Source organism: Trichomycterus rosablanca, chromosome 10 (assembly GCF_030014385.1).
Source record: "Trichomycterus rosablanca isolate fTriRos1 chromosome 10, fTriRos1.hap1, whole genome shotgun sequence".
Classification (NCBI taxonomy): domain Eukaryota; kingdom Metazoa; phylum Chordata; class Actinopteri; order Siluriformes; family Trichomycteridae; genus Trichomycterus; species Trichomycterus rosablanca.
Window position 1 is genome coordinate 7,724,746 of NC_085997.1, and position 26,955 is coordinate 7,751,700.

The window sequence follows — 26,955 nt, forward strand, 5'->3', positions numbered from 1 at the left end:
CTCTAGCATCACTCCGACTACATGCAACTATGATATAATAGAAAGCATAATAAAAAAAAAAACTTTTACTCACCCAATAACTGTGTTTATACCTAAAATGGAATGCAGACACTGTGAAAACAGCATACGTTCTAAAGCCAATGAGCTTTTAAACAAGCTCAAACACACCGATGCACCACGGAGTCTTAAATTAAGCATACAGCACGATGGTTTAGCAGAAGAAATGTTGTAAGAAAGGAAGCCCTTAAATACTGACCGTCTTGTTGCTCTGCTTGCAAGCTTACTGTAACAAAAGAACGGTTGTGTATCTGATGGGTTAAGATTAGTCGCTACTCCAACAGTTCTTCGCTGTGGCTGGTTAAATGCTGGAAATTACCGCTTACCTAATGCAGTAAGACGCAACTCACCCGAACAGGGACTTGAACCCTGGATACTCAGATTAAAAGTCTGATGCTCTACCGACGGAGCTATCCGGGCTCTGCAACCTGCTTTAATCCCCACAAGCATGTGACTTAAATTACAAACTTTAACATATGTTGTCCTGTAGAACTTCAATTAATATAAAATGTTTTTATTTCTGTTTCGGCTCTCTTGAAGGTGATTATATAAAGTTTTAGGTGAAGTATGTCGCTGCTTACACACACAAAAAAAACATCTCTGGAGGAGAATTTTGAAGGTAGATTACAAACAGATTCCTTTCTTTCACCTTTTTCCCTTTTCCCTGTATCAATTGCACGATTGTTTTCCAGTCCTTAAATGTTATGTGCATTTATATGTGGCAAGAGAAAAAAATCCCTAAAAATCTAATTCAGTTAGCAAAGAACCTTGAATTACACTAAAGAGTTCTTCAAGTAGAAACAGTTCTAGCAAGAACACAAAAAACCCTTAAGACTTCTTAGTCTTATTTTTTTATTATTTCAAATGCCATTAATAATTTATAATCACTGATTTGTGAGATATCAGCAGTAATAGATCATGTTTAACTGGTTTAATATTGTTTAGGCGCTGATTATCGGCTGTTTTTCGTGAGTATGTTGGGCGGTTTTCCATGCATTTTGGGAGGCTTTTAAATGCGCAATCTGGCAACCCTGGCTGAAGCGTTCATTCATATTTTGGAGCGATGTATGTTTGTATGCTAGAATATAAATAACATCTTTTACAAACTGCTGTTTATTTACATTGACATTTTCCCTTCTGTCTAAACCTTGAAATTGGGTTTGTAAAAGTAAGCGATACTGTGGATAATATATTTAATGAGCTGAACTAACTGAGAGAAGCGCTAACGGTGGTGGAAGAGTCTAAAAGGGTTTGGAACATAGTCGTATCATCATAGCAGTACAACACAGTTTTGTCCGTAGCATCCGAAAATATCCAGAAGCTAATATACAAAAAAACGTTTATTTTAATAAACTTACCTTGTTGAAAAAAGTATGACCACAATTTCTAAACAAACACAGTATCCGCTGCTGCAGTCTCTACACAAACTTTTCTGCACTGAAATCGCAAGGACACATTTTATGGATATTACGGTAATGCACTGAGAACTCGTCCTACAGTCATGCAAGCACATACAGCAGTGTGTGAGTTTACATTTGTGCACATCATAGTAGCAGTTTCTCATTCCTTCCAACAAACTGCAAATGCTTTTGAATAGAATAGAATAGAATAGAATAGAATAGAATGCCTTTATTGTCATTGCACAGTGCACAACGAAATTTTTTGAGCATCTCCTTGACGGTACATGTATGTACACACAGACATATATATACACATGTATTTACAAAATAAACATATACACATCTAGATACAGAAATAAACGTGTGGTTTTAAGAACTTTCCAGAACTTTTTTTTTAAAGTTTTAAGAACTTTTTGGACATGCATCAATTGCTTTCATACAATTCTCTGCTGTTTTATAACATTATCATTTTCTATGTCATGTCAGTCAAAATGAACTATACTTATGAATGCTGAATAGTCATTCCTCATGAAACTAAAAGTCCTCATTTCATTGCTTGAATCATTACATACAAAAATGTTGAACTAGTTGTCAAAATCAGTATGTTGTATGTTCCAATTCAGTTCCAATATGTACTGCAATATTGTTTACAGTTGTGCACAGCTCTACCCAAAAAGTGTTTCTTATGTTTGTTGTAAATAAGTTTGTACTTTGCTTTAGCACAATGCTGTGAAGAAATTAGAATTGCAAAGAGCATATGCAGTAAAAATGTGAAACATACGTATTGTACTCATTTACTTCACTAAATACAGTAATGTGTAACTTAACTGTAGATTTCAAATGCAGGTTTTGCAGGTTATCAACTAGGTTTTGCAGTTTGTACTAATTGTTTTGAGAAATGCACTTACTGTTGTGCAAATGTTAATAGTGATGTGAGAAATGCACCAAAGCGACTGAGAAAACTGTAAAAATAGAAATAAACTAAGGCAGTAAAAAGGCACATAGCAGCAGTAAAAAATGATGAATCACCGATTTACTTAATAAATTCATTTTCGGTCAATGCAATATTTCTGAGTTATCTCAACGTGCGTCCACTTTCTTCATCCGGGACATTCGAGGCTGTCTGAACTTTTTCCACTTCAGCAGCGCCATTTTTCCTCTTCAGAAATCAATCCGGTGAGTATTTAGTTTGATCATTTTGTTACATTTTGAGCTGTAATAGCTGTTTTATTCAAAATATTTTCATGTGTATTCTTAAAATATATTATATTTTCAAAATTTAGTTTCATGTGATGTCGGTCTGTTTGGTAAGTGATTCTGGTAATTTTAAATGAATAACAGCATTACGTTTTTAGTTTGGACTTAGTATTCGATATAAAACTTCATTTTAAACCATTTCAGTCGCGTCTTAAGTCCTGTTGTAACATTGTGTAATTTAAATTTAAACCGTAGCTCCAGTTATAACTGAAAAAGAGAAGGTTTTTAAATTTAAAATAATAAAACACGTACATGCAACAATTAGATAATATTCCGTTTGGTGAACATGATTTAATCACGTAGACTACATATTATGGTGAATACTAAATGTAGACATTTATTTCACGATGGTTTAAATAATTACATTGAAAAGTGAAATCAATTTAATTGCGTTTGGACACAACCGGAACTAAATATGTTTGAAGACGCCGGTCAGTGTCATTCTGCACTCCGGAGCAGAAAGTGGCGGTATTGCACAAATTAACTGAATTTTAACTTTCGTCAAATAACAAGTCGTTTACCGCCAGAACTGTGAATGATTAGGTGGCGACACGTTGTCATCAACACTAATCGAAAAAGTAAGTCAAATTAATTTATGTTCGTGTTCGAGTAGGCAACATTCCCACTAGTATAACCAACATTAACATTCGCTGGTTAAATATGAACGTTTCTTAGATGAGAACAGTGCTTCAGTGTAGGCCTACTCGCAGCTAAACCGTCAATCAGCATTATAACGGGAAAAAATCCCATATTTTATAAACGGCTGTATGGTAATATTGTGGCTCTGTACTTTATGCATCGTTTTGAGGATTTTGCTTACAAAAATATTACACAATTAGCCTATAATATAAGTTGAGTCTAAGTTTTGTTTAAATATTGCCGTTATGTCCAACATTGTAAGCTATTACAGAAAATAAGTCTGTTGCATCTTTATTTGTTTGTGGTCTTTTAATTAACTGAGGGCATGTACTGAGTTTACCTTATTGATTAAAATATATTTTCTTAGGTTCCTCATTCTTTTCGCAACGCACACGCACTAAAAGGCATTGTTCTGGTAAGTGCTGTCTTTGTCCTGCCTCTAAATTCATAAAGCTGTGTTTTGTGAGGCTTTAAGATCCACCCATAAGTTTATATATATATATATATATATTTATATATATATATATATATTTATATATATATATATATATATATATATATATATATATATATATATATATATATATATATATATATATATTATATATATATATATATATATATATATATATATATATATATATACACGTAGTTTTATGATGCTACTTTATGCTGGAGATGCTTGATGTTGGAATACCGTATTCCCTTCAGCACCGGCGCATTCACATGAGAAGTGACAAAACCGCTTTTGCGCCACTGTGCCGTTATTTCCTATGAAGTGTGACGGCGGTGCACAAAACTTGACGCTCCTGTCTCCTTCTTTTACTACATTAAACCACGTTAAGCTTTATTTTGAACCAGAAGCGTTTTAGACTCTGATTCTCACCATTTCTCAGAAGCTCGAGCTGTAACACAAGTTTAAAAGTGAAACAGGAAGGAAAATCCAGATAAACACAGATACATGTGGAGCTGTAACACTGGATCTGATGCTTATTTCACACTAATGCAGATTCAGCTCAGATTCACACGCTGATGAGGTTTTACTGCTGAACAAAGCGGCTGTTTATTGTTCATTTAAAATTAAATAAATAATTTTTTTTAAAACAAACTGAACATGTTGAGTTTAAGGGAAATGGTGAGTTACAAGGTACCGCTGTATATATAAAAAAGGGGGCGGCACGGTAACTACCGTTTCTGTCATTAATGGAACCAAAGTGTGTAAAACATGACGTTAAAATCCTAATAAATAAATAAATAAAAAAGGAGAAATTACTCAAACTGATTCTAAAGAATCACTTGTAAGGACTCGTTTGCTAAAGTTTGAGTCGTTTTGCTTGTGCTTTGATTTAAAATGGTATTTGGAGAAGATGTTTGATAAAGTATTTGCCCCCCAGCAGAACCCCACTGTGGTGATGGAGGATCTACGTCTGTGCACGGCTGAACACTATAAGAGCATCGGATGCCGTTTCTGCTTTAAGGTGGTTTCACCTACAAAGTGAGTCGAGTTCACCATCAGCCATGAACATTCATTATAATTCTATATTTATGATAAAGCACGTGTTGTGTACATGTTTACACGTGTGTGTGTGTGTGTGTGTAGGAAATGTGTATTACAGGCTGATTCAGAGGAGAGAAGAGAGGCCTGGATCAGAACTATTCAGAACATCGTCGTTAAAACTGATGATAACAGAAGAGACGACTCCGAGGCCGAGGTGACTCTCTTTTAATTCTGTTTTACTCTCATAAACCTCTTTAGAGCATCACTAACACTTTACAGATCGTATAGAGTCAAAACGTCCAATCATGACTGTTTCGCTAAGATTCTTTTACATTTAAATGCAGAGAAAAAGAAAATAAATGTCAGAAAATGACGTCTCACAATCCAGCGCTCACCTTCTAAACACTGTCATTTCATCTCTTTTAGTTCATTTTATGACGTCGATAGATTTTATTTTATGGTGTGGATGAATTTTAGCTGGTATTTAGTTTAAGAATACTAAAAGAGAGTAAACATCTCAAATCTAAATCTCAGTTAGTCTGTACCTGAGGTCTAAACATACCGGCATCCAGGCCACAACACACAATCATGCAGCACAACATGAGGACTGAAGGAAGCTTGAAGTGTTTCCACTCACTGGGTGAACTGGTGTGATTTAATAATAAAACGTTTATAATTCATGTCTCTGTAAAGCTCTATACCGGGGTGTCAAACTCATTTTCACCGAGGGCCACATCAGCATCATGGTGGCCCTCAAAGTGCCGATTGTAACGTATCCTGCTGTGACTGCATTTACATTTACATTATTGGCATTTATTAGACGCTTTTATCCAAAGCGACTTACAGTACTGGGACAGTATACAGTCTGAGCAATTGAGGGTTAAGGGTCTTGCTCAAGGGCCCAACAGCAGCATCCTGGCATTGGTGGGATTCAAACCAGCAACCTTCTGATTACTAGTCCAGTACCTTAACCACTAGGCTACAACTGCCCATTGCTCTCTGCCTTTTAATTCTTGGACAGTTTGTTGTTTTTCTTGGAGGATAAATTCTGTGTTTGGTGTTAAAATGTGAGACAAATTTATCCTGTATATTTATAACGTATGTCTACATTTATATTGTCCTCCTTTACCACAGACACGCCTCATAACACAAGAGACCGTACCGCTTTCTCTTCCTGAAGCACAAACTCATTTTCACTTTCACATCTTTCATAAAATGTCCTCCTTCTGCTTCAGTTTTGGCATTATGTGTAAATATTTCTCGGCATCACTTGTTGGAAAACCGCCTCAGTTAAATGCTGGTGTAGAAACACCGCCATCTAGTGGCGGGATGCGGTCATGTTGCGGGTCACAAAATCCACATGCATTGTGGGAGATGCAGTTTATGTAGGTTTTTACAGAGTATTTTAAGACAATCAGACGTCTTTTAAGCTCACACGGGCCACATAAAATGACATGGCGGTCAGATTTAAGATTGACACACGTGTTCTATACAGCTGTTCTACATCTGATGTGTTGGAGATCAGTTACTAACAGTGATTTAATGACGTTTGTGTAAACAGTAGCTGGTGATAAGAGCAAGACTTCAGTCCAGAGGAGCAGCTCTCCTTCTAAAGTTCTGACCAGATTCACAGCTTTTATAGAACGAATCTTCTCTACTGTTGGCGAGATTGTACTCGAACCTGCTGCCGAGTACGATTCCTTCTCCGATGCGTCTCTACTGCACAGTGGTGAGTACGATACAGCACGACCACTAGAAGCGTTTTTATTAAATGTATTTTATATTAAATGTAATAGATTGAAGTTTTGAGTGAAGGATCCAGTTCAGGTTTGATTTAGAACTCATTTCTAATAAAGATTTACTCTGTGATTGTGTGTAAGATGTAAAGTGATAACACTAACACAAAATACCTCTTTTAAGTCGAGATTGCCGGAGCTAGAGTCGGACGGACGCCACATATCAGAGAAAGCCTGGAGCAGGAACTGAGCACGTTCTCCAGCTACTCCATCCACACAGGTCAGCCAGACGTCTTTTAAGCTCACGCGGACCACATAAAATGACGTGGCGTTCTAAAGTTTACGTAGGATCTTCTAAAGTTCTGTCCAGCCTCACAGCTTTTATAGAACGAATCTTCTCTACTGCTTCATTAATAACTGAGAAAAGTAAACTTTATATCAGATTAAAAACATACCCTGTTTTACAGAGGACTTTGATAGACGGTACCGAGTGGGAAAGCTCTTGGGGAAAGGCGGCTGTGGTTCGGTCTTCGCAGGACTCCGGAAGACTGATGGACAAGAGGTAAAATATTTACTCGGCTCTGCTCAGTGCCACACAAGACACGTTCATCATTACAAGTTGCTTCACTTTCAACGTACACAACGACTTTACATCTCATCAAACCTGTAGTTAAAAAGCGAGCGCTTCTTTTCAGCCTCTCGGTTACGGTTGGTCGAGCTGTAAAGTCTGTTCCCGTAATATTCCTTTATGATTTTGTTCATGATGTTCTGCATGTTTTAACAGGTCGCTGTGAAGATTGTGCTGAAGACAACCTGCGACGAACTCATCACCATCGACGAACTCATCACCATCGTAAGGAACATTTTTACACTTGTGAAATACTGCAGAGATGCAACATCATCCAGATAAAAAACCAAATGTTGACAAAAACTAGGTGTCCATAAACTTTTCTAACATTAACTAACACACCTTACTGAGTCAGGCTCTAGATACAGATTACATTTACAGCACTTAGCAGACGCTTTTATCCAAAGTGACTTACAGTACAGTGACAGAATACAGTCTGAACTATTGAGGGTTAGGGGCCTTACTCAAGGGCCCAGCAGTGGCTACGTGGCAGTGATGGGGCTTGGACCAGCGACCTTTTGATTATTAGTCCAAAACCTTAACCACTAGACTACAATAGCCCACAATACATCTATCTGTCTGTCCGTCCGTCCGTCCGTCCGTCCGTCCGTCCGTCCGTCTATCTATCTATCTATCTATCTATCTATCTATCTATCTATCTATCTATCTATCTGTTTGTCTGTCTATCTATTTATCTATGTCTGTCTGTCTATCTGTCTGTCTATCTATCTATCTATCTATCTTTCTGTTTGTCTGTCTGCCTATCTGTCTGTCTGTCTGTCTATCTATCATGTCACTAGGCCTGTTGACTATTGGTTCCAATCCCACTCTAACCATGTCTGCTTATATTTTAGCCTGGAGAGAAGAACAGCCTCCCAAAAGAGGTGGCGTTTAGGCTGATGGCGTCCAAGCCACCTCGCTGTGAACACGTCCTAGAGCTTCTGGAATGGTTCGACACTCCAGAGTGTTACGTCCTAATCCTGGAGCGACCCGTCCTCTGCATGAACCTCTTCGAGTACCGCAGAGACGACGCCCTTCCTGAACGTCTGGCTCAGATCATCATGTGGCAGGTGGTTCTCGCTGCACGTCACTGCCAGGATCGCGGGGTTCTTCACCGAGACATCAAGGAGGGGAACCTGCTGGTGTGTTTGGACAGTTTAGAAGTGAAGCTCATTGATTTTGGGTGTGGGGACTTGCTCAAGTCGAGCCCCTACAGGGGATTTTCAGGTAATTGTACCTCAGAGGTCAGTAGTTACGAGACACAGATGAAAACTGTGTGTGACCCTCACTGATCTCTCTTACTTTTACTCAGGCACCTTGTTATACGCCCCACCTGAATGGTTCAAGCGAGGTAAGTATCATGGCTGCACTGCAACAGTCTGGAGTCTGGGGATCTTACTGTTCGTTTTAGTGTGTGGAGAGATGCCGTTCTGGAACGAGAGGGAGATCACTGCTGGACACCTGAAGTTCAAACCTGGTGTGTCTAAGGGTAAGAAGATGCAGGACGTTCACATTTAGACCCGTGTACACACAGTTTCCATCAGGATTTTGATCTAAACCGATTACTGCACCCACAGCCTGCCGTCATCTGATCAGGAGCTGCCTCAGCAAGAATCCAAAGAAGCGGCCCAGCCTCGAGAAGATCCTGGAGCACCACTGGTTTCCAGAGAGCCTCAAGAACTAAGTCCAGGTCAGTCCAAACAGATAGGAACAGACCTCAATGGATTTAGCTGAGAGACTGTGTTAGCATGTAGCTCAGATCACGTGTGTTGTGATTAATCGTTAAATGTGTTTTTATTCTACAGGCACCTGTAGCGTTTTAGCAGACGGATCATAGGTGAGCATATCAGCGACTGATGTTTGCTTCCATGTAATGTTGGAGAAACTCAGCAGGACTGATGGAGATCAGCAATATTTTGTGGATTGGCTTGACAAGTCAGTCAACTGAATAATCCAGATGTTTTTCACGCTGCGTTTCATCAATTTCACCTGTTAGATCATTATTATCCTGATATCTCATTAACACATGATGGAAATTCATCTCACATGATTATTTACAGCACCACAGCACAGGTCTGCTACAAGAACCAGATCCAGAGAACTTCAGCTGAGGTTCAGATCACCTCAATTCCTCAGCACCATCAGTGTACCATCACAGTACCATCAGTGCACCATCAGAACACCATCAATTCACGATCAGAACACCATCAGTGCACGATCAGAACACCATCAGCGCACGATCAGAGTACCACCAGTGCATGATCAGAGAACCATCAGTGCACGATCAGATTACCACCAGTGCACCATCACAGTACCACCAGTGTACCACAAAGTCAGATCAGAAAGGTGAGCGCTGGAGAAAGTAGCTTAATAAAGAATTAATCTCACAGTGATAAACATCACCTAATTTCAAACATGCTTCCAATCTGGAGACTAAACTCTTCTTCCTTAAACATGGATTTACCACTAATGATGGATTTGGGTGTATGTTTTGGGTTATTGTCTTATAGAAACGAGTCTAACCTACTGGCAGAAGTAACCAGATGTGGGCACCTTGATACCTGGCAGGAAACGGAACACAGCCCTAAAACGTCACTGAGTCGCCACAACGATCTACAGTGAGTGTCTGGAAATGAATTCTGCTCACGTTTAACAAATTTTTATTGGACCTTGATTGTGCTGAATTGTTATTTAACTGTCAGTTTATTATTTTGTGTTCCTGCTATTTACAGGTCAACAACCTCGTCTGTCCTGTCCAGTCCTGAAGACACTTCGACCTTCTCCGTCTGGTTTATGAGACAAGAGCTGAAACAAAACCAATAAAATGTCTTTAAAACTGTGAAGCGCATTGAAGGAATCATTATGTTTTAAGTCGCTATTTTTCTCTAGGACCTAAAAACTGAGATCAGAATGAATCTAAATTGTTCTACTTTAAATCAAGACGTTTTATAAACTGATGTGACTGCAGCGCTCCATCACCTGAAACTTAATACAGACGTGAGTGACGAATCACGCTTCTCCGTCTGGCGATCCGATGGACGAGTCTGGCTTTGGCGGTTGCCAGGAGAACGGTACCTGTCTGACTGCATTGTGCCGAGTGTAAAGTGTGGTGGAGCGGGGATTATGGTGTGGGGTTGTTTCTCAGGAGTTGGGCTCGGCCCCTTAGTTCCAGTGAAAGGAACTCTTAATGCTTCAGCACACCAAGAGATTTTGGACAATTTCATGCTCCTAACTTTGTGGGAACAGTTTGGGGATGGCCCCTTCCTGTTCCAACATGACTGCGCACAAGTGCACAAAGCACAAGCTCCATAAAGACATGGATGAGCCAGTTTGGTGTGGAAGAACTTGACTGGCCTGCACAGAGTCCTGACCTCAATCCGATAGAACACCTTTGGGATGAATTAGAGTGGAGACTGTGAGCCAGGCCTTCTCGTCCAACATCAGTGTCTGACTTCACAAATGCGCTTCTGAAAGAATGGTCAAAAATTCCCATAAACACACTCCTAAACCTTGTGGAAAGCCTTCCCAGAAGAGTTGAAGCTGTTATAGCTGCAAAGGGGGGCCGACATCATATTAAACCCTATGGATTAAGAATGGGAGTCACTCAAGTTCATATGCATGTGAAGGCAGACGAGCGAATACTTTTGGCAATATAGTGTATATTTGGTCGGTTGTGCTGGAGCTGTCCACGTTCTTTGTTCACACGGATAAAACAGAAACAAATCCACCAGTCTTTTCTCTTTTGATCTTGGATGAAACAACCAGAGTTTATCCGATGCTTTAAATCCACTGTAATCGTCACAGTTGCTGAGGAAGCGTACTGCCCTCAATGTCCATGCGTGAAAACTCAAGAGACGAAGTTTCACGGCTGATACAGCATAAACAATGTCACTAATCGACTGCAACATGTTAATGTAAGACTCACTGTCCGTTTGTCTTTACACATCAACAGAAATGAATCCTAAACAGGTGTTTTACCCGCTTACATGACACTTGTTTCACATCACGCTATTTTCTTCTTTTTCCACCCACTTTCTCTCGGTCTTTTCCTGACCTGTGACCCTTCATGCTGATTGGCTTAAACATAAATCAAACGTGGGCTATACATACACTTTACTTTAAACAGCATAAAACCACCAGAACATAAACAAAACATTAGTTACGCCCAAATTTTAATTGGATTACACAAACACACAATAACTTATAATTCTCCAATTTTTAAATGTCTCAGAGTTTTATCTTAAATGACTTTTTTGATGGTTATTTATCTGGTGCACTGCTTTGTAAAAGATCAACAGCTGAAACTCACAACAGCACCTTTAAAATGCAAGAGGTAACAGGATCGATGCCCGCATTCTCCAGTGCAGAAGCATTATGATCATTCACAGACAACACGTAATACGAAAGTCGATGCGTCATTGCTCAGTGAAACGCAGCATCAAAAATTAGTTCAGTCTGTAAGTGTTACAATGACATTTACGCTCTATATTTACTCATATCGTTTTGTTTAAATACATTTTCATTTGTTTTTAATTGGCGAACACACAATAACTTATTATTATTCAATTTTGAAATGTCTCGGAGTTTTATCTGAAATGACTTTTTTGTTGAAGTAGCGGTAGGTGACTTTCTAATGGGGACAGTGGTAGCCTAGTGGGTAGAGCAAAGCTCTCAACACTCTCTGCTCCAGGGACGTACGATGGCTGACCCTGCGCTCTGACCCCTGCTTCCAAACAAGCTGGGATATGCGGAGAAAGAATTTCATTGTACTGTACAACTGTATATGTGTATATTTACAGTATATATGACAAATAAAGTATATCTTAAACTGCTTCGTAAAAGATGAACAGCTGGAACTCACGACATTCCTCTTAAAATGCAGCATCAACCCCTAAGCCAGCGTTTCTCAAAGAGTGGGGGGCGCTCCCCTCCTGGGGGGCGCAGAGGCATGACAGGTCTGACTGAAATGAAGCACGGAACCAATGTTTTAACCTCTGAATTTTTTTTACGGTGGACCATAAACAAAACTTTTTTTCAGGTCTGTCAGTATTCATTCTAACAGAGAGTATAGATCAGGAGTGCTTAATACATCGATCACACACACAGTACACGCTGGTACATCGTTCCTCATTCAAACAGGTCAGCGTGACTGACATGAAATGTGGCCACTGTTTCTGTTTCACGCCTAAAGCACCGCTAATCTACAGGGTGGGTCATAAGTTTCCATACATAGGAAAAATATATATATTTTTATAACATTTTTATTTATATAATATGCTCTACATGACTGCCATTGCTTTTAAAACACATTTCAATTTGTTGCTCTTTATTCAAACGCATTTTTTTAGGGTATCTGAAATATAAAAAATAAAATGTTTTAAAAAAGCATATGTATGGAAACTTACGGCCCACCCTGTATTTCAGATACCCTAAAAAATGAGTTTCAATAAAGAGCAACAAATTGAAATGTGTTTTTAACCTTTATTTAACCAGGCAAGTCATTAAGAACTGCTTCTTATTTACAATGGCGGCCTGGCAAAAGGCAAAGCCTCTTGAGGAACAATCATACAAACAAATTTACATAAGACATTGAAAACAAACAACAATGATCACAATACAATACAACAACACATAGTCAAATCACCCAGCAACAGTATAAAAGAAGAATCAATTTGTCATACAGCTGCATGTATCTCTTAAGATATTTGTAATTTGTTTTTTAAAAGTTGTCTTAGAAATACATGTATCCAGTCTTAGAGTTTCTTGCAGTTTGTTCCAGTCTATGGCTGCAGCCACTTTAAATGATGACTGACCAAAAATGGTGTTCGTTTTAGGAACCTTCAGAAATACGATGAGCAGCATGTGTATAATAAACTGAAGATGAGGTTTGCAATAAATGACACAAATAGGGAGGAGACAAACCAAGCAGGGTTTTGTATATGAGCATAAACCAATGAATAGCATGACGAGTGTGTAAAGATGGCCAGTTCACAGTAGAATAAAGGGTACAGTGATGTGTTTTATATGGAGCATTTATCGCAAACCGAATGGCAGAGTGATAAAGTACATCAAGTTTCAACTTATGGCCCACCCTGTTTAACGTTTTCTGTTGGAGAAATTTTAACCTACAATCTGACATTTATATGAAGTCAAGGGTCTCTGCTGGACAATTTGGAACTTCTACATATTTGACTGCCACATATTTGACAGCTTTTTCAGATCAACCTACTTCCCACATGAAAATAATGAAGTCTAAATATCGGTCCATCCTTATTGATGAAATGAAAAACTGCTCTCTGACCTTAAAAAGTAGATCATGATGACCTGTAGACTGAAACAGTAGATCTCAAGCCATGAAAGTGTGGGCACTCCTGGTCTAGATTTACAGAACAGAGAGGTATTTGACAGGGATAAAAAGAAAAACAGCCACTAATACAGTGATAAGACTTAAACTCTCACAAATTAGATTTTTGGCACATATTCAACTTTTTTAAATTTTATTTCATTTTTTTTATTTTTGAAATAGCAGACTGATTGAAGGAGCAGTCAAATGTGGTTTGATAAAGTCAAGTACAACAGAAATGACTGAAATAAAGGTAAAAGGAACATTCATGATCTTTGAAGTTATTTCAACAAAGTTAAAATGGGGGGGGCGGGGGGGTGGCATGACAGATTTTCATCTTCCAAAGGGGGGCGTGACAGAAAAAGTTTGAGAACCACTGTCCTAAGCTATGCAGCATCAACGCTATGTTAGTACATTAAAATTTACAAAGAGTAAAGGATGCTTTTTGTAATAAAAAAAAATAAGACTAACTAGGACTAAGATTTGTACTAACTGTTGTATCTTTTCACATTATTATGTATGGTAGAAAGTAAAAGACTTAAATTAGTATAAAGTATGAGCTGTCAGAAGTGGGATTTGAACCCACGCCTCCAGTGGAGACTGCGACCTGAACGCAGCGCCTTAGACCGCTCGGCCATCCTGACTAGCTTAGGCATGAACTATACCACCTCGCCCCACATGGACTAATATTTGCATAAACTGCTTAATCTTTTCACATTATTATGCATTGTAAATGTACTGACTGTAACCCATTTGCTGCACTGTACACTTTGTCACTAGGCTGTAAACCATGACAAAGTGTACAGTGCAGCAAATGGGTTACAGTCAGTACATTTACAATACAGTCAGTACATTTACAATTGAAAGGGAGCCCCATATGAGCACTCCAACTGACCAAATAATGTTTTGGGTGGACCATTCTTAGCACTGTAACAGCACTAGCATGTTAGGGTGTGTTTTCTCTGGTATGAGTGTATTAGGTACGGCCTTCTTGTTGGGTTTTTAACTGACTGGATTATTTATTAAGACTGACCAAATAATTCATTCTTAATTATTCATTAAGAACTCAAACCCTGTTTGTGCTCGTTGTAGGCTATTCAATTGTCCACTAGATGACATAATATGGATACAGTTAGAAAGTAAAACGATGTCTGTTTCTAGCAAAGTTTTATCGCATGCTGACCTGTGTGGAATACAACTGATGTATGTAGCACTAAGAAGTGTTTCTTAAGGGTTCTTTTAGGTGTTCTTGGTAGAACTGTTTCCACTTGAAGAACCATTTAGTATAATTTAAGGTTCTTTGCTAACTCAATTTGATTTTTATTGATTTTTATATTTTGCCACATATAAATGCACATAACATTTTAATGACTGAAAAACAATCTTGCAATTGATACAGGAAAAAAGTGTGTGTGTAAGCAGCAACATACTTCACCTAAAACTTTATATAATCACCTTCAAGAGAGCCGAAACAGGTATAAAACATTTTATATTAATTGAAGTTTTACAGGACAACGTATGTTAAAGTTTGTAATTCATGTCACATTCTTGTGAGGAATAAAACAATTTGTAAGGTCCAGATAGCTCATTTGGTAGAGCAACAGCCTTTTAATCTGAGGGTCCAGGGTTCAAGTCCCAGTTCGGGCGAGTTCCTTCTTACTGCATTAGGTAAGTGGTAATGTCCCGTACTACATGGTTTAATTAGAATGATGAAGAATTTGTACTTTGTGAGATATTTCTAAGTGAAATATCATGTACTTGATCAGCTTGAAATAATAGCACACTGTATGTGTAACATGTTCTCTACCCCGAGTAGTTGTACGTCCAGCTGTTTCAAACAGACTGTAGTAAATAGAGGACCGCTTAAATCTATATTTATGTGTAGCCTAATAATGCACTGAGTTGTAGATATTAATATCTACATATTTTATATTGCCTTAAAGACTCACTTAAATCCTGACCTAATTTTTGATGCTGTGTTTCATTAAGCAACGCCGCAACGGATTTCATATTACGTGTTACCCTTAAATAATCATAATGTTTCTGGAGAATGCGGGCATCGAGCCCACTACCTCTCGCATGCCAAGCGAGCTCTCTACCATTTGAGCTAATTCCCCTCACAAGGAATCCACCAAATTGTAATGTACTAACAGAGCGTTGATGCTGCATTATAAAGTGAGAGTGCAACGTGTTTAAACTCACGTACTCTTGTTTATACATTGCCTGGCCAAAAAAAGGTCACCAACTGGATTTAACTAAGCAAATAGGTAAGAGCCTCCAATTGGATAATTACTGCAGGGGTGATTATGTTTCAGCTGGCAACAAGTTGACAGCCAGTGCTAAGCCTTGCGGTTTCCCATATTGTCTAGCAATCAGGATTCCTGGTTTTCACCCAAGCAGCCCGGGTTGGACTCCTGGGAATTGGTCTTTATGTTTGGACTCGAGCAAAACTTTGCCTGATAGTTTCTTGGCACCTTGTTGCTGTAGCTCAAGCAGCTTGTTCTGTTGGAACTATGACTGCAGTCTACATGGAAGCAGTGGCTGAGCACTGGGAGGCCGTGATCGTATAGTGGTTAGTACTCTGCATTGTGGCCACAGCAACCCTGGTTCGTATCCGGGTTATAGCACTGTCTTTTTGTATGCTGTGCTTCGAAGGTTTATATTCTCTCTTCGGGCAGGAGACAGACCCTGTTTGTGCTTGTAGTAGGCTGTTCAATCGTCCACTAGATGGAATAATGGATACAGTTGGAAACTAAAACGATGTCTGTTTCTAGCAAAGTTTCATTGCATGCTGACCTCTGGAATACAACTGATGTATGTAGCACTCAGAAGTGTTTTTTCACCTAAAACTTTATATAATCGCCTTCAAGAGAGTCGATATAGTAACAGGTATAAAGTTTTACAGGACAACGTATGTTAAAGTTTGTAATTTATGTCACATCCTTGTGAGGAATAAAACAGCTTGTAGTGTTCGGATAGCTCAGTCAGTAGAGCGTCAGACTTTTAATCTGAGGTCCAGGGTTCAGGTCCCTTTTCGGGAGAGTTGGTTCTTACTGCATTAGGTAAGCGGTAATGTCCCGTACTACATGGTTAGTTTACAGTTTTTCTCAATTGCTTTGGTGCATTTTTTTTATCAGATTTAAAATTCTCATAACTGTTAGTTCAACCTCCACAAGATTTAGTCATTTGTGCACATCATAGTAGCAGTTTCTCATTCCTTCCAACAAATTGCAAATGCTTTTGGACATGCATCAATTGCTTCCATACAATTCTCTGCTGTTTTATAACATTATCATTTGCTTATGTCATGTCAGTCAAAATTAACTATACTTATGAATGCTGAATAGTCATTCCCTATTAAACTAATAGTCCTCATTTCATTACATTACACTACATTCAGGTAGTGTCACCATGATCTGACTATTTTGCATTGGAAAACACTTACTTATTTGCACCCTAAAATTGCACTCTAAAATAACTGCTGCTGTATTTTCAATCACTGCATAATTTCTGCACCTTATATGACTGCTGCTATGTGCCTTTTTACTGCCTTAGTTTATTTCTATTTTTACAGTTTTCTCAGTTGCTTTGGTGCATTTCTCACATCACTATTAACATTTGCACAACAGTAAGTGCATTTCTCAAAACAATTAGTACAAACTGCAAAACCTAGTTGATAACCTGCAAAAGCGTGTCACTTGCTCAAAAAGTAATTCCTCAAAAGCAAGTATTCATGTCAATGAAAGTGTCAGTGTCATCAAAGTCCTGACACCATTGTTTATGAACAAGATAGTCAAATGGCTTTGTCATGTTTTCATTATGACAGTTCACTCTGTAAGTATTTTGCAATGCAAAAAAGTCAGATCATGGTGACACTACCTGAAAATGCTCAAGACAGCACTATACACTATTAGCACACCCATTTGAAATCTACAGTTAAGTTACACATTACTGTATTTAGTGAGGTAAATGAGTACAAGACACTCCATACGTATGTTTCACATTTTTACTGCATATGCTCTTTGCAATTCTAATTTCTTCACAGCATTGTGCTAAAGCAAAGTACAAACTTATTTACAACAAACATAAGAAACACCCATTGGGTAGAGCTGTGCACAACTGTAAACAATACTGCAGTACATATTGGAACTGAATTGGAACATACAACATACTGATTTTGACAACTAGTTCAACATTTTTGTATGTAATGATTCAAGCAATGAAATGAGGACTATTAGTTTCATAGGGAATGACTATTCAGCATTCATAAGTATAGTTCATTTTGACTGACATGACATAGAAAATGATAATGTTATGAAACAGCAGAGAATTGTATGGAAGCAATTGATGCATGTCCAAAAGCATTTGCAGTTTGTTGGAAGGAATGAGAAACTGCTACTATGATGTGCACAAATGTAAACTCACACACTGCTGTATGTACTTGCATGACTGTAGGACGTGCTGATTTTTTGTTCTTTTATCCAGGAAAGAAGGACGAATACTAATTAGTTAAGAATGACGATTTATTAAGAATTCAAACACAAATTGGTAAAAGTAATTACTGAGCTCAGGACACACAAGCACACAGACAGCTGCATGCAGAAGTGTGTCTATCTATGGCATGTGTAGCCTTTTTATTAAGAAAAAGAGGAAGTGAGTGTTGTCTTCTTCTTGACCACTCAAAGTCATATCTTGATGCCGTTAGCTTCACAGTTCATAAAGAGGAACAGGGAAACATCTGTGCTGTGGTTACTCCATCTTGGTGTTCCTCAACTGTCAACTGTTGTCTGGAACACAACACTTGCATGCAAAACCATTTCAAAACCTCCTACTCCTATACATTCAGTTTCTCTAAGCTCAGAGGATCGGGCAGCAGAAATGTAAGGCTAGTGATTTCCTGTTCAACTGTCTCTCACACACTCTGCATAGCCAGAGCAGGAAACACCTGGATGTACTTCCTTATTTTTCAGCTCATTTCTCAGAAGATTAGGTTGCTTAAAGTTCAGTTCCTTTTTAACACACACATACTATGTACTGCTTCCCTCAAAGAGCCTTTATCAATTTGATTGTCATACTTTATGATCAAAAGTATACACATACAGATTATGATCAAGAATAACAATGATAGTGATAATCAAATACCCAACCATCCCCCCTTAATTGTCCTTTAGGACAATTACAAATCAAACAAATAAACAGAATCACTCATTTCCTAATACAGTATAAAAATCTAAAGATTAAGCTAAATAAAAGTGCTATCAGCTCCCCGTTATACGGAGACCGGGCTGAGAAGCACCTAGTGACTATGAAACAAAAGCCCGAATAAAAACAACCTAAGCTAAAATAGCATATGTGGATAATTATAATGCATACAAAGGAATTTGGAAAGGATGAACAGTAGAATTTAAAATGGTCAGATCCTCTCAGCCTGAGCTCACTGCTTGGCTCATACCGCTTTTTTACCATCTGTGGGAGCTAAATCAAAAATACACTAAACACAGTTCATGTGTTAGTAATGTATATGCTTTCTCTTGTTTTAGTTTTTCAATTAAACATAAAAGACATAACAGACATAAAAGACATAAAAGACAACCTCACTTTAAACCACTTCCGATTCAACCTCCAGTTCCAGATGTCAATGAGACCCAAACAAAGGGGTCTTCTGCCCTTGGTAGTACTATAACTTTGGATCACCCCCCTTGGTCAAGGAAATCTCAATAAACCTGGTGAGCAAAGTCATTTTGCAAGGCACACAACAACAACAACCACATACCACCAACAGCAAAACACTCAATTGCACTGTTTTCAGCCAATTCATAGCTTAGTGATATTAATCCCTCTAAAACCTTGGTAATTGTTCCGTCAGGTGCCACTTGGTTTCTCGCCTTCCACTCATCTGGGACCCCCCTGGACACTTCTATAGTATCTTTATTAACATGAAGATCAAATAAGCCAAAACGGCCTGAGACGGCACATTTAGTGTGGCTGTGTGACTGGAGTTTCCCCTTCCCGACTCCCCACCGATAGGAAGCACATACGACTGCACACCTGTTGGGATATTCGCCATCCCTGCACAGCAGCACTCGCGTTTTACTTAGGGTACACAGTAAACAACTTTATCGACTAGTTAAGATAAAACACTCGACAACCTTCTTCACTTTGGCTGGCGCAACTTCAACTGCACGAGTCAGCCGTTTATTATCCAGAAGAAAACAAAACATGGTGATAGTGCGGATATATATCTGGGCACTGACGTCATCACGTCATACATACTTGATTGGATGCTGATCAACATGGCTTTATCCTGCTAACAGATATGCTTAACACTCCCACTCAAAGACATGTTTACAGCTCTCTCGTTCTACTGTATGGCGGAAAACAAAACAAAAAAAAATTAAATAAAAGTAAAATACCTTCTTTACTTCAATTCTTCATTACATTTAATTTTACCTGCCAGCTTTCATTACTCTCCAAACAAATAACCTATGAATTTCTCAAATTTGACCTTTGACACTGGTTTGGTAAGTACATCAGCTACCATGTCTGCAGTAGGACAGTAAACAACATTAATTTTCCCTTCTGTGTGTGCAGACCGTACAAAGTGATATTTTATATCCACATGCTTGCTTCTCTGCCTACATACTGGGTTTTTGGATAACAATATCGCCCCCTGGTTGTCCTCATAGATTTTGACCGGTAAATACTGATTACTACCATCCATCCCTTTCAGTAGTTGAACAAGGTACATGCTCTCCTGAGTTGCGGCTGCTAGAGCCATGTACTCTGCTTCACAGCTAGATAGCGCCACTGTTGGCTGCTTCCTGCTCTTCCATGATATTACTGCACCAGTCTCAGTTAAACTGAAACAATATCCAGTGGTGCTTCTCCTGTCATTTTTGTCAGCTGCCCAATCAGCGTCACTATATCCCTCAAGCTGTAAGCTTTTCACACATTTCTGGTAACTTAGTTCCTGATCCATAGTACCTTTTAAGTACCTCAGTAAGTGTTTCGCAGCCGTCCAATGCTGTTGCTTTGGTTCTGCCAAGTGTTGTGATAGCTTACTAACTATCCAACTCAAATCGGGTCTAGTACATGTCATGATGTATATCAAGCTACCCACTATCTCTCTGTAACCTGTCGGATCAATTACATCACCATCATTATCAAAATGTAATTTCTGCTCAGATGGGGTGGATCTCGGTTTGCATTCAGACATTCCAAATCTGGCTAACATTTTCTCCATATGTCTCTTTTGTGTAATTTTTATTTCTCCATCACTGTAGTTAAAATCAATACCTAGGAAGTGTTTAAGTGGACCCATATCTTTCATCTTAAAGCTTCTCTTCAACATTTCTTTCACACCCCTTAGTATGGTGTTGTCACTAGCCGCTATGATTAAATCATCAACCCACACTAATAGTATGACTTTCTCGTTCCCAGATTCTCTGGTGTAAACACAGTGGTCAGCATCATTTTGCACAAAACCATTCCCTGTAAGGTGATCATGCAATAACATATTCCAGTTGCGACCGGACTGTTTTAACCCATACAATGACTTGTTGAGTTTACACACAAGATGTTCACCTGTTTTTGACATAACTTCAAAACCTTCCGGTTGCTCCATATATACCTCACAGTCCATGGGAGCATGCAAGTAAGCAGTCTTTACATCCATTTGGTGAAGGATAAGATCCTCTTGCACAGCTACCTGCATCAATGTTCGGACAGAGGTCATGTTGGCAGTGGGTGAAAATGTCTCTTTATAGTCAATCCCTTCCACCTGACCGTACCCCTTTGCCACATATCTGGCTTTACAAGTCTCAGATCCATCTGGGCTTTCTTTCACTGCATATACCCAGCGACCTCCCACTGCTTGTTTGCCCCGTGGCAGTGGTGTCAGAGTGAAAGTTTCATTCTCAGTTAAGGATTGCATCTCTTCTTTCATCGCATTATACCATAATTTGGATTTCTCTGAATTCTTTGCCTCACTAAACGTTTTAGGTACACCATAGGTCACTCTGTAGAAATAATCCACATTTTCTGTTTCATCATCACAATCTACTTTGCATTGGTACTCTTTCAGGTATTCTGGGGCCTTTCTCTCCCTCACAGGATATCTCTGTTCTACCTGCTCTTTCCCTGTACCATCTACCTGGGTTGGACCTGCCTCAGTCGTCTCCACACTAGGCTCTCTAGTCTCTTCAGACTGTCCCTGACCCTTGCTCACTACCTTTGGTGTTGCATCTCCATAGCTCTCTGCGTCATCCTCCATGTCATAACTGGTCTGCGTCTGGCTATCTGCGCTGCCTTTAGTAGTTGTTTTCACAAGCCTATGTTTTAAGACTTTCCCTGTCTCTGGGTAGTAGATGTTGTAAGCTGGGCTATACTTATCATAGCCGACAAAGATCCCTTTGTCACACCTAGCATCCAGCTTCTTTTTGTCCTGCTTATATGCATAACATTCAGATCCGAATACCTTCATGTTAGACAGGTTGGGTGTTTTCCCTGTGAAAACACAGTAAGGTGTCTGCTCTAGACGTTTACTATAACACCTGTTGCGAATCTGAGCTGCTGTTTGCACTGCATATGTCCACAACTGCTTTGGGAGGTTACTTCCCAACAGCATGCATCGTGCCATCTCAAATAATGTTCTCCATCCCCTTTCGGCAGTTCCGTTCTGATGAGGTGAGTAGGGTGCACTTGTCTCGTGCCTTATCCCATTACTCCTAAGTAAGGATTGGAACTCCTGTCCGGTAAATTCTGTACCGTTGTCAGACCTTATACACTTAATTTTCCCATAGGGAGCTACATCTGCTATAAATTTTTCTGTAGCTTGTGCTGCATAGCTTTTTGCCTTAAGAAAGTATGGAAAAATCATCCCGCTGTAATCATCAGTAAATGCTATTGCATACTTGTACCCATCTTTATCTGGTGGTTCTATGGGGCCGCATAAGTCTGTGTGCACTAGCTCAAGTATGGATATAGCTTTTACATCTGCCTGTCTGTTCCTGCTTTGTGTGAATTTTCCCTGAGTGCATATTTCACAGTTTTGGTTTAACTTATCATTTTTGCCCTTAATAGACATCCCTTCAACAACATTCTCCAGCTTTGCAATGTCATCAAAGTTACAATGGCCTAGTATTCTGTGCCACGTTTGCATATCATGACAACCATACACTTCATCAATATTTTCACTCTCAACTGTGCTAAGGTAATACAGCTTACCATACACACCCATTTTGAATTTTGTACCGTCTCTGTTGACTAACCAGTCGTCACCGTCTTTGAAAAGGACCTCTGCACCGTTACCTGTTGCTGCCTTGACAGAAAAGATGTTCTGTGGGAACGATGGGATGTAGAGCGCCTGCTTGAGTCTTGTTCTCACTCGTCGTCCCTCACTGTCCAGTAAGTGGACTTCGGCGTCTCCTCTCATCTTCGCCATTCCGCTCACCTTGGTTCCGTCGGCCAGCTCGATCATGTGGTCCTCGGGTCTGAAGCTCTTGTCTACCGTTTTGAACTTGGTGGCATCATTGATCATGTGCGATGTGGCGCCGCAGTCAACCATGAGCCCTTTCTTGTTTTCTCCTTGCACTGGACAGTCACTCATCTTAAAGAAAAATGACGACTGTGTATCTGTCTGTTCATCAGCTTTCTTGATTTGGTCACGACCTCGGCCGCGTCCACGGCCGCGCCCTCTTCCTCGCTGTGGCGTGTCCCATGCTCGATCATCTCTCCTCTGTTGCACGTTGTTGTGGCATGATCGGGCCATGTGTCCTCTTCTCCCGCACGCGTAGCACTCTATATCAGCCAAGTCCACTTTCTTTCCTCGGCCTCTCCCGCGCGCTTTCGTCGCGCCGCTTGTTCTCATCACGTTGTCCTCGGTCACGTCTCTTCTCCCATATTTCTCTGTACTCTCATAGCTGCGCAGTTTACTTTTAAACTCGCCAAACGTCACGACTTCATTTGTCTGTGTAACGTGCACAACGAACGGTTTGTAGGACTCGGGTAGCCCTTTCACTACCATTGCAATCATAAGTCCATCACTGATTTGTTCGTCCGCTCTCCTTAATGACGTGAAAATAGTCTCTGCTCGAATTATGTACTCAGTAATTGTCTCATCGCTAGTTTTACAGAGTGAGGACAGTTCACAGTACAGACTCACGACTCGTGGCTTGTCCTTTCCGACGTAATGTTTTCGAAGAATCGCCAATGCCTTTCTTCCGTTTCGTTCCGCTTCTCTCATTATTAACGATAAACTTTTGTTGTCCAAAACTTGCACAAGTTCCGCATACGCCTCACCATTTTTTGCTTCCTCTTCGGCGAAAGCTCCTTCATCCTCCTCGTCGATATCTGGCGTCTCCGTGATGGTCTCCCTTAGACTACGGAGTTCCATGTGAGCGAGGAACCTTGTTTCCCAAAGTTCATAATTTTTCTCTTCGCCGTCGAATAAAAGCCTGCTCCACCTGTGGCCTAAGTGACTGGGCCCATAACCTGTTGGGATATTCGCCATCCCTGCACAGCAGCACTCGCGTTTTACTTAGGGTACACAGTAAACAACTTTATCGACTAGTTAAGATAAAACACTCGACAACCTTCTTCACTTTGGCTGGCGCAACTTCAACTGCACGAGTCAGCCGTTTATTATCCAGAAGAAAACAAAACATGGTGATAGTGCGGATATATATCTGGGCACTGACGTCATCACGTCATACATACTTGATTGGATGCTGATCAACATGGCTTTATCCTGCTAACAGATATGCTTAACAACACCCCGGGCGCTTGGTTCTCATGATCTTAGGAGCACACACTCACAAGACATCTGTCCTTCCTACCATCTGATTGCTGAACCACTCAGAATTAAACCTGTCGGTGTTTTTGTCTACGTCCACAGTGTCTCCACACCATGTCAGTTGACCCACGTCAATGGTTCCTGAGGCTCTGGCAAAACAGATGTAGTTACCTTTGTAAGGCACGCATGCCAGGGGTGTGACCCGTTACCTCACCCTAGGGAACAGGTAATGCACGTCGGCAGTGCCTCCATCACCTGGGGAGACACTGAATAGGGAAACAACACATTTCAGGCCAACTAAATCATTTCATCAATTTAATTGGAACGGATCAGTGCCCAGATCAGGCCCAACAGAAGAGCAAGCGTAACAGCTAGATCTGTTAGTGGCCCTAGCAGTATACAACATCCAATTTAGCCACTGGTCATGCTTGACTAATAACTTTTTTTTATTTTATTTTTTTTATTACATACATTTTTCTCTGGCAACCCTAACTAATTTTGGACCAAACTCCCGTGCCACCAATGACCTGGCACGAGTCGAATTGGGCGACACAATCTACACGCTTTATACACTTAATATTGGCAGGACCATTACCTGTACTCCTGCGCCGTTGGTGGTTGGTATAGTTGCTGTGATGCTCAACTATAGCCAAGAAAATTGTGGTCAAGATTATGAACAAAAAACACGCTGTTATTTTCATTTGGTAAATCCCAGCCTCTTACAGGCTTGGACAATTATATCAGTTGGAGGGTTAAAAGGCATTTTTACTAAAGTATACTTGAGTTAGGAGGTTGTACCTTCAGGAGGTTCAAAGCGTATAACACAGGTAGGAAACAATTCTTCTACCCTCTAAATGACAGTGGGTACATTTTTACTCTCTTTTAGAAATCAATTTCTACTATTTTAGTCCCACTGCCTGCCAAATCCTTTCCAATTTCCTGCAATGAGCAGGGAGGTGCTGTGGTGGGTACACAATGTGTTAGGTGGTGCCAAACTGCCCTTTTTTTACCTTTTACTTTTACGGTGTGGGTTGTTACCTCAGTGACTTCCCACAGACCCGGCCACCTGGGCTCAGACCACTTTCTCTTGTGGACTTTCACCCGTACCCAGTCGCCAGGCTTAACAGTCTTAAATTCCAAACACTCGCTGTCATCTGCCGGTGGTTTCGGAGGGGGCTCACTCCGCTTGACCTGTGTAGACAAAGCTCGAGTATAATTAGTTAAAGCTCTTAAAGTTAAAGTTTTTAGGTCATTAAGTGACAGATGTGTTTTGGCACACATTTTGGAGCATTGACACAAGGGCCAGGTACAGCACATCCATCTTGTAGGGGAGAGTGTAAATGCTATTCAGGTAAGAAAAGGCTACCACACCATGATTGGTGTTTATAATGAGTCCTTCCCTCCCCCCTTTCTGAAAGAGGACGGCATTAACAATGGTTCCTGTTTCAAAAACATCAAGATAAGACCAAGGTTTATTGTACCATGGCCTTCTGTTTTTTCCTGTATTAAGTGCCTGACTTTTCTTTTTATGCTATTTTTAATTTCAACAGTTGCTTGGCAAGCTGATCTAGATCCTCTTTTTTTTTTTTAATAATGGATGTGTCTTCATTAATGTGTTTAACCACCGTCTAACTTACAGTCGCAGATTCACCAAATCAGCGTGCAGTCCGTCACACATCTCACATCATTTACCTTCATTCTGTAGTAACGAGTAACAAATTTAAATACAGCGAATGTAATGGAGTAAAAGTACATCATTTCTTTAGAAAATTTAGTGCAGTAAAAGTAAAAGTTGCCGAACATTTTAATACTCCAGTAAAGTACAAATACTTCAAATAACTACTTAACTACTGTAACAAAGTATTATTACTTCGGAAAAATATACCACTGGTTATTGGTTATTTATAAGATCTCTCTTAACAATCATGTCTAATTCTCCCCCTGTTATATCTACTACACCACCATTTATTGTCAAAACTGGGGCTTGTACCCTGGGTACAGGTGCATTAGGGATAGGGGAGATGGTAGCAGGTAGACCTGGTATTAGTTGGTCAAAACAGTGAGCTGCTTCATTATAAGTGGGTGGTTTTGTTTGCTTCAGCCAATATTGGATAGATTTGTCGGATTATTGGGAATAAAAGATCAGGGTTGTGATTTCCAATACAAATTCCTGTCTGCTTTTTTCAGGATTACTAATGTCCTCTACGTTTACAATGAGTAGACTTAATGGGACATCTGGAAATTCAATACAGGTGTTTTCTCAGGATAACCGTCCACATTTATACTGATGGCCTTCATTTCTAAGAGTAGGTCAATGGCATTTGCCAATCGATCGTTGGCTTTATCCAGGGCATTTTTCTATGGGCCAAATCTGTGTTCTTCTCCCCTTCGTCACAGAGCCAAAGCTAGACTTTAATTCTGTCACGAACGTAAACAAGACTGGCAGACGCTCACAGACAATCAGAGACCTTTTATTAATCAGTTCAAAATACACAAGGACGATCCAAGGCACAGTCAAAAACAGCCAGTAGTTCGGCACCTAAATCATCAACAATCCCAATCCAAAGGGAAAACCAAAGTCGAAGTCAGAAACAGGCAAAAACGG

At 39.8% G+C, this 26,955-nt stretch overlaps 2 protein-coding genes and 1 non-coding gene across 3 annotated transcripts in view; 1 reads left to right on the forward strand and 2 right to left on the reverse strand.

Moving 5' to 3' along the window:
- LOC134321626 (inactive all-trans-retinol 13,14-reductase-like) overlaps nucleotides 1-2,609 on the reverse strand; it is a 13,173-nt gene extending 10,564 nt beyond the window's left edge. Inside the window, exon 1 of the mRNA XM_063003427.1 lies at nucleotides 2,543-2,609. Coding sequence (XP_062859497.1) covers nucleotides 2,543-2,609 — 67 coding nt within the window. The remainder of the gene's footprint in view (nucleotides 1-2,542) is intronic.
- A 2,111-nt stretch (nucleotides 2,610-4,720) lies between these two features.
- Nucleotides 4,721-10,058, forward strand: LOC134321627 (serine/threonine-protein kinase pim-1-like). The gene is made up of 13 exons (XM_063003429.1): nucleotides 4,721-4,848; nucleotides 4,954-5,065; nucleotides 6,427-6,580; nucleotides 6,772-6,867; nucleotides 7,055-7,149; nucleotides 7,372-7,440; nucleotides 8,070-8,442; nucleotides 8,528-8,704; nucleotides 8,793-8,905; nucleotides 9,021-9,052; nucleotides 9,276-9,561; nucleotides 9,726-9,833; nucleotides 9,948-10,058. Exons 1-9 carry the CDS (start codon nucleotides 4,721-4,723, stop codon nucleotides 8,897-8,899), a joined length of 1,311 nt encoding a protein of 436 aa, XP_062859499.1. The 3' UTR covers nucleotides 8,900-8,905; nucleotides 9,021-9,052; nucleotides 9,276-9,561; nucleotides 9,726-9,833; nucleotides 9,948-10,058.
- Nucleotides 10,059-14,119: 4,061 nt separating this feature from the next.
- On the reverse strand, nucleotides 14,120-14,202 carry trnal-cag (transfer RNA leucine (anticodon CAG)). Its single transcript has one exon. It is a non-coding gene; the product is annotated as a tRNA-Leu (tRNA).
- Between the last annotated feature and the right edge of the window lie 12,753 nt (nucleotides 14,203-26,955).